The sequence below is a fragment of the Chinchilla lanigera genome, unplaced genomic scaffold (assembly GCF_000276665.1).
Source record: "Chinchilla lanigera isolate Chin_1 unplaced genomic scaffold, ChiLan1.0 scaffold00059, whole genome shotgun sequence".
Classification (NCBI taxonomy): domain Eukaryota; kingdom Metazoa; phylum Chordata; class Mammalia; order Rodentia; family Chinchillidae; genus Chinchilla; species Chinchilla lanigera.
In genome coordinates, this window is record NW_004955460.1 from 10,680,623 (window position 1) to 10,698,089 (window position 17,467).

Genomic DNA, 17,467 nt, shown 5'->3' on the forward strand with positions numbered 1-17,467 from the left:
ACTAATAAACTGAACACCAATTTAGGGAGGCCTCCTCTATACAGGCTGCACTGCTAATAAGTAAACATGATCACACTTGGGTCTGCGGGTGGTCGACGCAGTGGTCCTCCACAAGTTGTTTTTACCGAGTGCACCTTTGTTTCCGGTCTTTGTCTATAAGGAATGCTTCTGAAGACTTTACAACAGCACTTGTTTCTCTTCAGAAGATACTGCGTGGCTAGGTGTGGAGCAGCAGTTCTCAACCAGCGGTTCTTTTCCCCTCAAGGAACCTATGGGTAGTGTCCAGTGACTTATTTTTTTCAGTTTGGACCCAGGGCCTTGTGCCTTGCTAGGCAAGCACTGTACCACTGAGGCACACCTGAGCCCTCCAGCAACATGACTGGTTGTCACATCTCAGGGGTGGCATCTAGTAAGCGAGGCCTAGGGTGCTGCTGTACACCTACAGTGTACCGTGTCCCCTACAACAAAAATCTATCTGGTTCAAATATCAGCAGATACTGAGCTACATAAGAGTTGGATTTTGAGGTCCTTGGATGCCACCCACAAGTTTCTTTCCAGTGGGCACTGGGGAGCCTCGGATGGCTCTGGAGTGGGGAGATTCCCATCAGCAGGGGAGATTTCAGAAGCTGACATCCAGTGTTAGGTAAGCTCTCCCTGGAGGGCCGTCCCTGGAGTCCTCTGGCTGACGGCCCGCTGCAGGGCACCCTGCATGTCCCGGTTGCGCAGCGTGTATATGGCTGGGTACAGCAGCGGTGTGAGGTTGATGTAGATGAGGGACACCAGCTTGTCCTCCTCCAGGGATCGGCTGCTCAGGGGCCTGGCGTACATGGCCGTGGCACAGCCGTAGTGGAGCACAGCCACTGTGAGATGGGACACCACTGTGTTGAAGGCCTTGCGACGGCCTGCAGCATCCCCTACCCCCAGGATGACCACGAGCACCCTGGTGTAGGACAGCAGGATCAGGAACAGGGGCAGAACCAGCAGCAGCAGGCAGGCTACCAGGAGCACGTGTTCCTGCAGCTCCCGGTTCCCACAGGCCAGCACCAACACGGCTGGGAGGTCACAGAAGACATGGTTGACAAGGCCGCCATGGCAGAAGGGCAGCTGGAATATGGCGGTGGTGAGGCCTGCCGCCAAGACTGAGCCACCCATGCAGCAGCAGACCAGAAGGGCCCAGCAGACCTCTGTGGTCATGAGCTGAGGGTAGTAGAGAGGGCGGCAGATGGCCAGGTAGCGGTCCAGGGCCATGGCAGCCAGCAGCAGGCATTCGGAGCCACCAAGAGCCACAAAAAGGCCCATCTGGGCAGCACAGGTGGAAGCAGCCACAGCCTGGCCCCCAGGAGGCAGGAGGAAGCCAGCCAGCATGCGCGGGGTGAGCACGAGTGTGTAGGCCACCTCCACAGCCGACAGCGCACCCAGGAAGAAGTACATGGGTGTGTGTAGTGCAGGCTCGGCCAGGGCCAGGCCCAGGATGAGCAGGTTCCCTGCCAGGGTGGCCAGGTAGAGTGGCAGGAGCAGGGCGAAGAGCAGCACTCGGAGGCCCGGGGGCCACCCCGAGAAGCCCAGGATTATGAACTCCTGTGGGGCAGTCCAGTTGGACTCGGGCCAGGGGCTCGTGGGGGAACCTGAGGGAAGATAGGCACATGGGCCGGGCAGAGTCAAGGGGACACTCCTCTCCCAGGAAATGGGTCTGTGCTGCTCTTGAACCCGAGAACCTTATGCCAGCACTGTGGGGTCCAGTCCTTGCTCCCCAGGGTCCTCTACTTCTCCCAGACTCCGTACTTTCCACCCCTCCTGCTCTGCTATCTAACAGCCTCTGGGAACTCAGCTGTCTCAAGCCACTGTTCACCTTTCCTGCTGCTGTCCCATACCCTGTGTGATTCCAGGAGTCCTGGGTTCTTCTTGAGCCCTCTCACCCCTTGCCATCCCCCTTCTCCCCAGCCTTCTCCTCCTGCTTCTTTCCCTTCTCCTCCTTTTTTAGTGGTACTAGGGATTGAACCCAAGGCCTCAGACTATGCTACAACCTTGGCCCCTTTCTATAATTTTTTTGAGACAGGATCTTGCTAAATTGATAAATTGACAGGGCTGGCCTTGAACTTGCAATCCTCCTGCCTCAGCTTCCCAGAGTGCTGGGATTATAGGCATGCGCTACTGTGCCTGGCTTTTCTGCAGTTTTCTAAAGCCCAGGTCCATTTGGAAGGAGTCAGGCATCCTCTTTCCAGCTTGTAGTGCTGAGGATGAGGGGCTGCACACCCAGGGTGGAAAGATGTCTGAAGGGCTCAAGTTTCTCCCCCGGAACCTCTGTGTTGTGGTGTGGGCTGAGTGGCAGAGGTAGGCAAGCCTCAGACAGCCACAAGGATTAAGGAGCTTGGGCAGCGCTAGGTTCTTCTGTTCACAGAGGCCCACTGACTCCATCTATACCTGTGGCTCCCTGGGGAGACGTCACCTTTCAGGTCTGTGCTGATGGACCACATGATACCTCCTCTCACCTGCCCTGGGTTGGTTGGTTCTACTTATTTCTACCATTTCTTCTTCTTAGCTGGATTCAGGATAAGCACTTAGTAATCCAGGACCTGGCATTTCTGACTCTGCTATAAGGGAAAGATCAAGGAGAAGAGGTGGAGAAGAAGAAGTCCCCCACCCTCTCCCTGGGAAATGGCCACCTTAGGATGAACAAGAGCTTCAGCCAAAAAATTCCTACACCTGTCTCAAGACCCAGTCCCTCCTCGCTGCAGGCCCATGTGGCTCAGTGGTCCCCAAAAGCACCCCTCTATGCTTCCACTTCTGCCTGTGCCAAACTCAACCCATGACTTCAAGCCCACACTGCTCCTCCTGCTGCAAATGTAGCTGGCCCAGTGCTAAGACTGGAAACCGGGAAGCCACTCTGGGTTAATTCTCTCCTGCATCTTCTGGTACCGCTGACCACACATCCTGACAAATGTGATTATCCATAGACAAGAAAAGGCTTTCAGCCATCAGCAGCAAAATCCACCTTCCGTAAAGCAAAGCCATAAGAGAAGACACCAACGCTGACTGAAAACAGTGTGAGATAAAAATAAATCTCCCAGTGAGAAGAGGCCTTCTGTGACCTTGTTGATTTGCAGCTTGGACATACAAATTCAGCCATGATGCAGGTGTTTCTGGGAGAGTTACAAGGAATAAGAAGCCCAGGAAAAAGCATTTCCAACACGCTGTATTTGCTAACTCAGATCTTTCCCATGTCTTCAATCCCTTAGAAAAACCTTGATGTCTCACCCTCATGGTGAGATTTCTTTCTTGGAAACTCGCCCACTGTCCCTCTTGATAGTGCTCTCTGATCTGAACAAACTCTTGTCTTTGGTCAGTTCCTTTACCACCTGCATCACCAGCCCTCTCTACTGCTCCTCGTATCCTCACGCTTTCCTCTCCTCTTGTGATCCTCGATGACTACGACCCACTCCTAGCAGGTCTTCTGGCCCCAGCCGGCCTCCTAATCACTTTCTCCTACCAATAAGCAGTGTGACCATCCCTCAACTCCAGATATCAGTTACTCGCTTAGTTTTCTCCTCTTTACTTTCAGGAGTCCATGTTATTTAGTACAGCACTGTAGAATCTTTGCAGTGTGGCTTCTGGCTTTCACTCAAGCCTCTCTCCCCTGTATACCACACCTCCTCTACTTCAACCACTCACTTCCTGTTTGCACCACGTTTCACATGTCCTGGCCTCACTTCCGGGAAATCCCCCCCAGTCCCTGCATTACCTACCAGGAAATGTCCCACTCATCCTCAGGGTCCGTTCACATACCACCTCCTGGGTGACGACTTCTGCTCCCCTGGCAGGATCAGTGTCACCTCTGATCCTATAGTTATTAAGGCAATGCCACTAAACTTAATTTCCTGGAATCAAAGGTTGGAGTTGTATTTGTCTGAGTTGTTTGCTGAACTGGTGTAAACAAAGGCATTCATTACTCAATCCTCATTCCTCCCAGATTTGTGCTTCTTCTCGATGCCCCTACTTGGTGTTTGTGACTCAAGTTTCTGGTCCTGTATATCTAGAGTCACAGCCCCCACCCTTTACCCCAGCCAATTGTTCCACATTCTGTTGGATTCTTTCCTTGGCTTGTTTGTTTTGCAGTATGGGGGATTGAACCCATAGCCTTTGCACTGAGCTATGTCCTTGCCTTTTTTTTTTTTTTTTTTTTTTTTTTTTTTTTTTTTTTTTTTTTTTTTGGTCTTTTTGAGGTAGGGTGTCACTACACAGTTCAGGCTGGTCTTCAGCTCACTTTGTAGCTCAGGCTGGTCTTGAACTTGAATGGTCTTCCTGCCTCAGCCTCCCAAGTGCTGGGATTACAGACATGTACCACCACACCTGGCATTCCCAACTCTTTTTAAATTTGTATTTTAAAACAAACTTTCACTAAGTTGCTAAAGTACCAAGACTGGGCTTAAACTTGTAATTCTCCTGCCTCAGCCCTCCGAGTGCTGGGATTACAGGCACACGCCACCATGTCAGCTTCCTCGGTATTATTAATCTCATTATCAACCTCTAAAGAGGACATGTAATTAATCATCTTCATGGCAGGTGTTTTCCAAAATCACTAGAATCATGCCCATCTCCCCATCCACACTGAAGGTTGTGTGTTAGCTAAGAGATACACTATTATCCTCTCCTTTCTCTTCCTGTCCCCTGATCCTTAGTAATGTCCTCCATGGCAAGGTAACTTGAGCTTACCTCTCTAAGAAGCCTTGTACGGCTAGGTTGGATCACTGCTTCCACACCTACCTACCACGGTGGATGTCTGGCAAGGCCATGAAACTGCCAGAGAGGGCCAATGCGATAATACGTTGCCACTAGACCTGTCCCTTGATATTTAACCAATGGTTCCCCTCCTCCTGGGGGCCTGATAGCACTTTGAGGTCATTTTGGTAGAGCTCAGACCAACAGCCACTGCACCAACTACCATGAGGTCTATGATCTTCCTTGGGGAAGTTTCACTGTGACTGCTTTTCTTTGGAGAAGTTTCGGCTGTTTTCTTCCTGCTGGGGAGCTTCAGTCTCCATCTTCATCTTGGGCGTCATCTTCTGCCTGCCCGTGCAGATCCCTCAGCCTTCTGGCTCAGATCCTTCGGCCTCTCGGCACAGACACTTCAGCTTTTGGCACTGGCCGTTGGGCCTTTCTGGGCCAGATCCCTTGGTTTCCCGTTGTGGACCCTTCAGCTCCTGATGCGGATTTGCACTAGGACATCGCCATGGGTTCCAGGCCTTCAACCGGATCCTTCGGGTCTCCAGTGTGCAGACAGACGTTTTGCACTCTTCTGCATTGGGCTCTAGTGAGCATTAATACAGTGTTTAACCATAACAAAATGATAAGTGTATGCGCAGTGGAAACGCTTGATTTAAATATTACCTAATGTACTGAAACAATCACATGGTGCCCCATTAACATGTATAGTTTTGTTTCTATGTACCCGTTAAAAATTCATTTAAAAAGATTTCTTAATGTTTTAAGGGCTCATAAAGACTTTTGAACACATTGGTTAAATTTAGAATTAAAATCAGTAAGGGGGAGTGTTAAATAAGGCATAGTGTGGTTGATATTATTGATAGATCATAGAAGGGCCTATGGTCAATGTACCAATCAAGAAGGCTCTTTCAGCTGGGTATGGTAGTGCACACCCATAATCTCAGCTAATTGGAAAGCCAAGGCAGAAGGATGTTGAGTCTAAGGCCAGCTTGGGCAACTTAGTAATATCCTTTCTCAAAAATGTTTAGACGGGCTGCGGGTATAGTTCAGTGCAGAGTACTTGCCCAGCATGCGCAAAGCCTGGGTTCAATCCCAAGCCCTAAAAAAAAAAAAGCTCTTTCCGGCTCTCCCACCATGTGCATTTGCACATACGTGTGCCAGGATACAACGCGCTTCAGGATGTGGTCAGCTTCCTTTAGCTCTGGGCCGGCCTCGGGAAGTCTGGAATTGGAGCCAGAGGTTTGGGTCAGATTGTAGCTGGCCGCGGATACGCACGTGATGCCGCTCAGGTCACATCATCTTCTCTGGGTCTCAGATTCCTCACCTGTCGCCCCGATGTGGGATTCAGGCCCCTGAGATCACCCCAAGATCTAGAGCTGCTGCTCACAGAGGGCAAGAGCTTCTCTTTTGCTCTTTTTGAGCCAGCAGGATGCAGAGAACTTGCAGGAGCCGTGGGTCCGCGTACATCTGCGTATTGCTCTCCAGCTCTGTCAGTTACCAGACATCAGATTTTAGAGGGTTTTGTTTTATCTCATCGAGCGCCAGAGATATCCTTGGTTCTCCAGGACTTCCAATGATTGCTTTGCCTGGAGACCATCTTGCACAGTGGTCTCTGCACTCAGGAAGCACTAACAGTCACAGATACCAAACTATCGAGATGTGCTCAGTCCTTTCTCTGTTTCTTGCTCACCGCGCTGTGGTTACATTCTCCCTTAGCTGCAGCCAGGGGTGGTGGCGCACATCTATAATGCAGGCTTTCTGGGAGGCTGGGGCAGGAGGAGTGCAAGTTGAAACCCAGCCTGGGCAACTTAGCAAGCAGGCGAGACCGTCTCAAAAAATGAAAGGGCTGGGGATGTAACTCAGTGTGAAGGCCCGGGGTCCAGTCCTGAGTGCTGCAAAGCAGCCAAGCAAACAAACAAAAAAACGAGCCAACACCCTCTGGAGGAAAGACTTTTCTGCAAAGATGAAGTAAGTAGCGGGGGACAGAGAGGAAAGTGTGTGGATCAGGGTAGCCAAGGCAGGGAGAACACAGGATCACCTTTACTTACTGTTCCGACACCAACACCAGGTGCCTCTACACTTCCAGCCCTGGTCTCTCACCCCATCCCCTCCCCCCAGTTCTTCCTCCTTGCCCTCCCAGACTGACATTGCCTGATGCTTACCCTTCGTTAGTAACGTCCCCGTGTTTCCAAAGCGCTCATGGGAGTGAAACGACAGAGTGACAAGTACTGCTACTGTTACTATGCCTGCTGATTATTGAGCACTCATGCTGTGCAAAGGCATGTGCTCTTAGCACGAGGCACTCTGCCTCCCTCCCGCTACCCCTGGTTTCCTTCCTTTCTTTTTTCTTATTGGGGATTGAACTCAGGGGTGCTCTACCACTGAGCAACATCCTTAGCCCCTTTTATTTTTTATTTTGCAACAAATCTTGCTAGGTTGACAGTGCTGGGCTCAACTTGCAATCCTCCTGCCTCAGTCTCCCAAAGTTGCTGGATCACAGGCATACGGCATGAAGACAAGCCATAATATTACCTATATACAGTTATATTCTAACAGTTGCAAGACAGCTCTGTAAGAGGCATTATTATCATTTATACAGGAGGAAGCTGAGACTTAAAGAGATAAAGCTGTTAAAGAGGGTCACATAGCTTCTCTCTAAGCTGGGATTTCAAAGTCTGTGCTCTTGTGTAAGGAGAGCTACTCCACTATGTATTCCTCCGATCTGTTTGCATCTTTCCCACTCACAAGAAAAAAAGAAGCAGACTTCAGAGACAAAGAGGTGCAGAACCAAGTTAGGCACGGTAGTGCACACCTATGCTCCCAGCACTTTGGATGGCGAAGGAGGGAGGATTGCAAATTTGAGCCCAGTCCAGGCAACTTAGTGAATTGACAAGGGCCTATCTCAAAATAAAAAGGCCTGGAGATGTAGCTCAGTATGAAGACCCTGAGTTCAATCCCACTACCACCAAAAGCACACATGCCACCACCAATAATAAAATACAAGTGGTGCAGAACCTGAAAGAGGCACCGCCAGAGGCCGTGTGAGGCTGAGGTGTGCAGCCTGCAGGCAGTGGCAGACTGATGCAGAGGGAGGACATGCATCAAGCACCCCTGATGCTGCAACCCCTGCTTAGTGGTTCACCAGGCTTTGGGCTACAAAAGTGGAACTGGATGGAGAGGGATTGAGAAGGAAAGATGGGGTGGGAGGAATCTTTAAGTCCTACCATCCTCCTGAACCTGAGGCTCCTTCCTTTTAGGATTTTTCTCTCAACTTCAAACATTGGTTTCAGCTGGATAATTCCACCAGGAGCTTTGAACCCAACCGCTATCACACCCCACAAAGAGTCACCTTCCATGTTATTCCTCGAGGGGAAGACTGGGGTATGTAGGATTAATTTAAAGATGTCTGGATGCAGGACCACCATGCCCTGAACCTCAACCTTCTTCAACTCTCAGCTCTTTGGTTGGCCAAGCCCACTGCACACCCTCCTGTCCTGGAAGGAATATAAATACTCGCAGTGATTCCTGAGAGAGGGAGAGATCACATCAGGATGGAGCAGGAGGAGATGAACTGGATTCCAGTTAGAAGTCTAAGTTCCAACCACCACAGTATAGATCTTCCATAGCTTTGTGGTCTTGCTCCCCAATATCTTAGGCCTCAATCTTTACTTGCAAGTCACACAATAACCTGGATACACCAAGCTCACCCATTTCTCCCTGAACTTACATGTACTTCTCCATTATCAAAATGTCCATTTCCTACCTGGAAATTTACTCATTCTTCAAGGTCCAGATAAAAGACCAACTCATCTATAAACAAAAATAGTAAAGAAACAGAGTCAAGGGTAAGATTTTGTAGGAAATGAGAGCAGACTACCCTGACTACATCTTTATCCCTTGTTTCCCCTTATCATCCAAATTCTATTCTCAGTCAGGAGGGGGAATTACTCTAGTAAGGAAAGAGTTACCTAATGGGTTTCCTAGGGCCCACTTAAGGGTCTGGTTTGATCCAAAGCCCTAGAGCCTCATTAGCAATCTTCTCCCCAACTCTACTGTCTAAGGACCATGATGGTCTCAGAAGGCTGGAGCTTGAGGCATGAGAAAGAGTTGACTTGGGAAATCTGAGCTTCAGTATCTTGGGAGAGCATGAAACTTTGGGCCAAGGAGACAGGAACCCGTTTCCCTGCAGTGACAATGGGACTGTCTACAGCAGGAGAAGGAACAAACTTGAATTCAGGGAAATGAGTAGCCCAAAAAACTTTGGCAGCTGCTCCTTATAGATAGGAAGGTTACTGCTCTGTCCACATTTTCCTAAAATTTGAAACAAAGTGTAGCTAGAAAACTGATGATCTCAGGATGGATTGATTGGGAGTGACATCAGCAATATGGTAGATTAGGAGGTCCTAGTCCTTGAATCCCACAAAAAACAATGATCTAGCAACTTTCTATGGACTCAAATAGCTCTTGAGAGCCCCAGAGTTCAAATAAGGAAATGCAGTAACCAAGTACAACACAAAACTCAGCAACTTCATAGAAAAGATTAAGAATATTTTCATTTTTCTCATGTCATCCCATCTCCAAGGATGGTACATATCAGGGATGAGCAAATCCCCTTTGCCACATGTTCCTCTGCAAGGGAAAAGGGTAGCAGGAGGACCCCAGCAGTTTTTACCAACAATGATCCCAGCAACCTTCACTGGCAACACACACTCCCACTGACTTCACTGCTGAGGACCTCCATGGTCTTCACTATCCTGGACTCCAGCTGCTGGAGCCATCCAGAACCTATGCCACTCTGCCTTACTTGCACTGGAGTCATTATATCCTACTACACTAGGAACCCTAAATCCAGAACTACTATGACTCCCCACACACGCAGCCAGTACCCTTGTGTCCACCTATGAGTGAAAGTATTTTCCTACTGAAGCCATCCATAGTGTCTGGATATCATGACTGCTTCTTCAAATGAGACACCAATGCAACAAGGAACACTAGAAATTAAGAAAATATGACACCTCTAAAGGCAGACAATACATTTCCAGTAACTCCAAAGAAAAGGAGTATATGAATTAGCAGAAGAGAAATTCTAAATAATTGCTTTGAAGAACTCCAGAGAGCTACATGAAACCACAGATGGATAACTCAACAAAAAGAGGGAAATAATACTTGAACAAAATGAGAAGTGTCACAAAGATTGAAAGCATAAAAAGTGAATGAACTGAAATACTGAAGCTAAAGGAAACAATGACTGAAATGGAAAAGTGCAGTAGAGAGCTTCAACAAAGGATTTGATCAAGAAGGATCAGTGAACATGAAGACAATCGTTTGAGGGGTTGGGGATTTAACTCAGCGGCAAAAAGCGCCTGCCTGGCAAGCGCAAGGCCGTGAGTTCGGTTCCCGGTACCGGAGAAAAACCAAAAACCAAAAAAAAAAAAAAAAAAAAAAAAAAGACAATCGTTTGAAAATTTTCAGAGGGCAAAATAGAAAAAAAATGAAAAAGAGAAAGAAATTCTACAGGATTGTGCAATGTCACTGAGCAAACTAATATATGGAAGTATTACAAGGCAAGAGGAAAATAGGAGAAAAATAATAACAAAAATCATCCTCATTGAGGGAACAGGTGTCCATATTCAAGAAGCCCAAAGGACCCAGAGGGGGTTTAACACGAAGAGGTTTTCACTGAGATACATTATAGTTAAAATTCCAAGAGTCAAAGACAAAGAGAATTTCATGAAAAACATGAAAAAAGTGAATCATCACATATGAGAGAATAATATATTTAATGTACTGAAAGAAAAAACTGACAACTAAGAATGCTATACCCAGAACTACACCATAGTTCTATATAAGGTGTAATACTTCACGTTAAATTACTCTTTAGTTGAAGGAGAAGCCAAGCATGGTGGTACTTGACTGTAGTCCTATCCTCTTGGGAGGCTGAAGCAGGACGATCACTTGAGTCCAGGAGTTCAAGGCCAGGTGGCACAACATAACAAGATATCCATTTCAAAAAAAGTTGAAGAGAAAGTCTTTCCTAGATGAAATCTGTAGGAGTTTATTACCACTAAACATGCCTTACAAGAAATGCTAGGGGCTGGGGATTTAGCTCAGCAGCACAGTGCCTGCCTGGCAAGCGTGACATTGTGGGTTCAGTTCCCACCACTGGAAAAAAAACCAAAAAGAAAAAAAAAAAAAGAAAGAAAAAAGAAATGCTTATGGTTATTCTTTATTTTTTTATTTTTTATTTTTTTTGGTTTTTCTCCAGTACCGGGAACTGAACTCACGACCTTGCGCTTGCCAGGCAGGCGCTTTTGCCGCTAAGCTAAATCCCCAGCCCCTGGTTATTCTTTAAATTGAAACAAACATACACTAAAAACAACATGGAAGTATAAATATCACTGATAAAAATAAATATACAAATACAGACTAAAGTAGCACTCTAATGGCTGTGTGTAAATTATCTTAGCCTTAGTGTAAAAGTCAAATGTCAAAAATGTTAATAAAAACTAGGACCACAAAAATTTATTAATGGATGCAATACATAAAAGAAGTAAACGCTGACTTCAAGAACACAAAGTGTGGGGGCTGGGGATTTAGCTCAGCGGCAAAGCGCCTGCCTGGCAAGCGCAAGGTCCTGAGTTCGGTTCCCGGTACCGGAGAAAAACCAAAAAACAAAACAAACAAAAAAAAAAGAACACAAAGTGTGTAAGACAGAGTAAAAATATAGTTTTAATGGGCAGTGGAAATTAAATTGCTATTAACTTAAAGTAGGTGGTTATAGCTATTTTCTTTTTTTTTTGCTATAGCTATTTTCTGCAAGCCTCTGGTAACCACAAAAGTGCAACCTATAATAAATACACAAAAAAGGAAAAAATTCACTATAAAAAAATCAAATAACAGAAGACATCAGGACAGGAAGAAAGGAGCAAACAACTACAAAGTGGCTGGAAAACAACAAAATGGAAATACTAGTATTTCATTTATCAAGAATTATTTTAGCTTTGTGTGGTGGCCCATATTTGTAATCCCAGCAGTCAGGGAGGGTGAGGTAGGAGGATCACAAATTTGAGTCCATTCTGGGCAACTTAACAAGAACCTATTTCAAAAAAATGAAGAGGTGGTGGTGGTTGGGATGTAGTTTAGTGCTAAAGCCCTGGGTTTAACCCCCACTAGTTAGTGGATTAAATTCCCCAATCAAAATCAGAATGTTTGATTTTTTAAAAATCAACTGTCTATGGGCTTACTTTAAATTTAAGGACATATTGTTGTCTTCAAATTAGTTGTTCATATACAATATAACAACTGTTGTTCAATTCCTATCATCTTATTTAGTGAAATTCTGTATCATTTCTGTTTTTTATTCCTTTAAAAATAAAAAAAAATAAATTTAAGGACACATATAGGCTGGAAGTGAAGGGATAGAAAAAAGATATTTCGTGCAAATGGTAACCAAAGAAAGGATGGGTAGTGGTACTTAGATCAGACAAAATAGGCTAAGAAAAAAACTTACTAGATATAAAGAATACCATTATACAATGATAAAATGATCAATTCAACAGGAAGATACAACTGTAAATACATATGCATATGACATTAGAGCACCTAAATTAGAGCAAATATGGACAGATCTGAAGGAAGAATTGACAGAGTACACCAGTAATAGAAGACCTTAAAGCCCAAATTATAAGAAGGGCTAGAACACCCAAACAAAAAGAAATAAAGAAATAGCTGACTTAAAAAGCGCTGCAGTCAAAATGAACCAGACATACACGGAACTTTCCATTCAATAGCAGAAGATCACACAATCTTCCTAAGCACACACGAATATTCTCCTAGATGATGTTAGGTCACAAAACAAGTTTTAACAAACTTAAGGCTGAGATCTTACCAAGTACCTTTTGCAATTACAACGGAGAGGCACTAGAAATGAATCACAGTAAAAAAAATCATAAATCTGTGGAAACTAAACAACATACTTTTGAACAACCGTTAGGTTAAAGAGGAGATCAAAATGAATTTGAAATATATCTTGGGACAAATGAGAATGAAAATCCATGTAGCAATGGTTATGGGAGGTAGAAAAAAGCAATACCAAGAGGGAAGTTTATAGTGATAAACACTTAAGGATGACAGAGGCTCACCTCTGGGGCCCAGGATGAAAGAGAAAGGAAGAGGCTCAGCTGCTCTACCACCACTTAGCCTCTGCCTGACCCCTGCCTGGCTCAGAATGTAGAGTCCACTGCGAGGGACAAGGAAAAGTCAGAGTGGTGCTCCTGCTGAGCCAAGGGCTCCTGCTCTTCTGGCTCATTGGGCCCACCCTACTTGCCGGAATGAATTGTGCCCTGGCCTCAGGTAAGTGCACACTCTCTGTATTCTACTCACCCATCTCCCTGACAAACGATGAGTTACACTGGATGTTTTCTAACTATGCAAAGCTTGAAGGTTACTATGAGGAAAGACAAAGGTCCTAGGACGAGTAACAGGGATGTATTTATATTATTTTTTTAGATAAAGACTGAATAAAACTTCAAAAGCCATAAACAACAAAGTTATTTGGTCGGGTGATAAAGGCAAGCATTGCTATTGACAGTGGAATGCAGTTGAGTTCATCTGAGGGCGAGACTACTTTGCTTGTTTGTTCGTTTGTTTTTGAGATAGGGTCTCATAATGCAGTTCAGGCTGGCCTTGAACTCACTTTGTAGTCCAAGTGGCCTTCAGATTGCAACAATCCTCCTGCCTCAGCTTCCTGAGTGCTGGGATTATAGGCGTGTGCCACCACACCCTGGCAAATTTTATTTTATTTATTTGTTGTTATTCGTATTATTTATTTTTGTTTTGGTGTTTTGGTTTGGTTTTTTGAGACAGGGTCCCACTCTACAGCCCAGGCTGGCCTTGAACTCACATGGATCTTTCTGCCTTAGCCTCCTGAGTGCTGAGATTACAGGAGTGTGCCACCACACCTAGCTCTGGCAAGACTACTTTGATGAATTCAACAGTTACTGGATTCTAAGTTAGCCTGTCCCAAAAATAAGCTTGCAGAATGTAAGCCCCTGCCAAAAGGAAGGAAATAAGAAATGAGAAGAAAATCCCAAAAGCAGAAGAAATTGAAGAAGGAGAAGAAAGTGTAGAGTAAGGGAGATTCTGCTCTTGACGGTGTCAGTGAAGCCATGGCATTCCAGCAAAGCAAAATTGAAGAACGAAAGAAATGGAAACCCAGGGCAGGAGGCCTCTCAACGTCAGATGATCCAAGGCCCCCGAGGATAAAGAAAAGTACATGTTTCAGATGAGGAAGAACTTAGTGACTAAAATTATATTATGTGAATACCATTAAAATAAAAAAATCCGGAATATAAAAGTTAAAAAAGATCTCAAATAAAGAGCCAATGTTTACTTCTCAAGGACTTAGAAAAGGAATAATAATCTAAGACCAAATTAGCATATAGAAGAAATAATAAAGATTCAACCAAACATAAAAGAGAATAGGAAAACAGAAAAAACAAGAGTTGCCTCTTTCCAAAGACAAATCGACAAATCCTTAGATAAATGAAGAACAATGAGATAACAAATTCAGTAATGAAAAGAAATAAAAAGTATCATAAGGGACTATGATGAATAATTTTAGAGCAGTGAACTGTGCAATTTAGAAGAAATGAATAAATTACAAGAAACATTCAACCTACCAAGACTGAATCAAGAAGTGGGAAACCTGCACAGACGAATAACCCATAAGAAGATTGAATCAGTAATCAAAAACCTGGTACTTAAGAAAAGCCCAGGACACAAGGGCTTCACCAATAACTTCTACCAAACGTTAAAAAAGACATCAATATCAATCTTTAATTTTTCCCCAAAATAGGGAGAGGAACATTTCCAAACTTATTTTATGAGGCTAGCATCACCCTGATACTAAAGCCAGAAAAAGACACCTAAGGAGCTGGGCATGGTGGTGCACGCCTGTAATCCCAGCACTTGGAAGGCTGAGGCAGGAGGATCGTTGTGAGTTCGAGACCAGCCTGGGCTACAAAGTGAGCTCAAGGCCGGCCTGAACGGCATAGCGAGACCCTGCCTCAAAAAGACAAAAACAAATAATAATAAAAGACACCTCAGGGAAGGAAAATTACAGGCCAATGTTTTCCACCAACATAAATGCAAGGGTGCTCAATAGCAAGCTAACAAATCAAATTCAACAAATACTAAAGGAAAGATCCACCATGACCAAGGGAGATTTACCTGTGGGATCTGAAAATAGCTCAACATGTGCAATTCAATCAGTGTGAATCAGTGTGCAGTCAACCAAAGGTCAAGACCACACGGTCGTCCCAATAGTTGCAGAAAAAATGTGAAAAAATAACATTGATTCATGATTTTAAAGCACTCTCAACAAAGTAGATATAAAAGAAACTCACCTCAACACAATAGAGGCCACATATGGAAAAATCAAGATGGCGGAGTAGAAGCTGGCATCCGATCTTAGCTTCTCTGGAATCTAGAGTCAAGACATCTGGAAAACCACTACTCAGGAGAAAGAGAAGAAGAAAGAGCTCCAGGAATGAAGAAAAAGCCAACAGGTAAGTTAAATTCATAGAGAAACAGAAAACATTGTGAAGAAAAGAATGAAAGTTCTAGAGCACAAACCCCAGCTGGGGTTGGGGGTACCTGAATCTGTAAGCACAAGGTCAGTCCAGGTAGGACCAGCAGCCCCAGTGACAAACCACAGATTGGCAGTGCTAGGCCCAGAAAAAGCCTATAGTTATTCTAAATGGTGAACACACTATGGGGTTTTACTCTGAAGCTGATTCCTTCCTCGTAGCAGGCTAGCTTGAGAGAAGAAAGTGTTACAGCACCCATTGCAACTAGGAGTGGTGTGATCAGGAGCCATCTTGACCAGGGGCTTATTGTTCAGGACCAAGCTACTCTGGGAATCAGAAGTCACTTCAGAGTCTGGTTGGGAGATGGCCGCAAGAGACCTTCATACGGAGAGGGGAGGACTAGTCCCAGCCTCCTGAGAAGGTTAAGCAGTGGAAGTCAAGCTGTGGAGGACATCATGGTCCCACCCTCTGTGGTGAGGTGCTAAGTCTGTCTCCCGTGGTTGAGGGGGCTGGCTGTGAAAGTGCTGAGAGTGAGCCAGTCATTTCTTTGTGTGTTGATTTTGTATCTTGCTACACTACTGAATTTGTTTATTAATTCATTCTAGGAGACTTTGGTGGGAATTTTTGGGTCTTCTGTTTAGAGGATCATGTCATCTGTAGATAATAATACTTTGACTACTTCTTTTCCTATACATAACCCTTTTATTTCTCTTGCCTGATTGCTCTGGCTAATGTTTTGAATATTATATTAAACAGGAATGGTGATAGTAGACATCCTTGTCTTGTTCCTGATTTTAGAGGAAAAACTATCAGTTTTCTCCTATTTAATATGATGTTGGTAGTAGGTTTGTCATAAAGGGCTTTTATCAGATGAGGTTACGTTCTTCTATATCTATTTTCTTCAGAGTTTTTTTGTATCATAAACGAATTTTTTTTTTTTTTTGAGACAGGGTCTCACTATGTAAATCAGGCTGGCCTTGAACTTGTGGTGATCCTCTTGCCCCTCTTGCCTCAGCCTCCCAAGTGCTAGGATTATAGGTGTGTGCCACCACACTCGGCAAAACATCCCCCTTCGGATTATTTGTTTCCCAGTATCTTGTTGAGGCTTTTTGCATCTTTGTTCATTAAAAAGATTGGTCAGTATTTCTCCTTTTTTGTTTGTTTTGTTTTGTTTTTCTTCCAGTACCGGGAATTGAACTCATGACCTTGTGCTTGCCAAGCAGGCACTTTGCCACTGAGCTAAATCCCTAGCCCCTGTATTTTTCCTTTTTGTTTGGATCTTTGCTTGGTTTTGGAATCCTGGTAATGCTAGCTTCTATCTCTGGGAGTATACTTTTCCTTTCAATATTATTAAAGAGTTTGAGGAGTGATGGGCATTCGACCGTCCCTGAAGTTCTTTTTTTTTTTTTTTTTACCAGTACCAGGAATCGAACTCACACCCTTGCACTTGTCAGGCAGGTGCTGTGCTGCTGAGCTAAATCCCCAGCCCCATCCCTGAAGTTCTTTTTGAATTCAGCAGTGAATGCACTGGGTCCTGGCCTTTCCTTAGTTAGATAGGGGTTTGGTTTTGTCTGTTTTGTTGTTTTTACTTGCTCAATTTCATTGCCTATATTGGGTTATTCAGGTTTTTAAAATCTTCTTGGAAAAAAAAATAAAATCTTCTTGGGACAATTTTGGTAATTCATATATATCTAGAAATGTATATTAATATATATCTAGATATATCTATCCATTTTTTTTTTTTTTTTTTTTTTTTTTTTTTTTTTTTTTTTTTTTGTCTTTTTGAGACAGGGTCTCACTATACAGTTCAGGCTGGCCTTGTAGCCCAGGCTGGCCTCGAACTCACAACGATTCTCCTGCCTCAGCCTCCTGAATGCTGGGATTACAGGCATGCACCACCGCGCCTGCCTCTGGATCCATTTTTCATGCGCTCTTTCTTTCCCTCCCTTCCTTCCTCTCTCCCTCCCTCTCTCTCTTTAGACAGGTTCTTGCTATGTAGTTGAGGCTGGCCTTGAGCTTGCTGTGTAACCCAAGCTGGCCTCTATCTCATGGCGAGCCTCCTACCTCAGCCTCCTGAGTGATCCTTCTTCCTCGGCCGCCATGGCTGGCTCTCTCTTGTTGAGCTGACATCAGTTCTGTCTTCCAATTATGATGCT

General features: G+C 44.8%; 1 protein-coding gene and 1 pseudogene across 1 annotated transcript; one reads left to right on the forward strand and one right to left on the reverse strand.

Annotated features, from left to right (window-relative positions):
• Positions 1 to 639: 639 nt before the first annotated feature.
• Positions 640 to 2,474, reverse strand: LOC102021215 (olfactory receptor 10AC1-like). Its single transcript, XM_013521116.1, has 2 exons — positions 2,447 to 2,474; positions 640 to 1,625 (listed from the first exon to the last, which is right to left on the reverse strand). Exons 1-2 carry the CDS (start codon positions 2,472 to 2,474, stop codon positions 640 to 642), a joined length of 1,014 nt encoding a protein of 337 aa, XP_013376570.1.
• A 2,010-nt stretch (positions 2,475 to 4,484) lies between these two features.
• LOC102021531 lies at positions 4,485 to 14,028 on the forward strand (annotated as a pseudogene).
• Positions 14,029 to 17,467: the final 3,439 nt, after the last annotated feature.

Excerpts from the sequence above, each read along its gene's own strand:
- LOC102021215 (XM_013521116.1), bottom strand. The coding sequence starts at position 2,474 with ATGTGGTCCATCAGCACAGACCTGAAAG. Across the intron at positions 1,626-2,446 it reads CATCAGCACAGACCTGAAAG|GTTCCCCCACGAGCCCCTGG; the intron begins GTGACGTCTCCC and ends ATCTTCCCTCAG.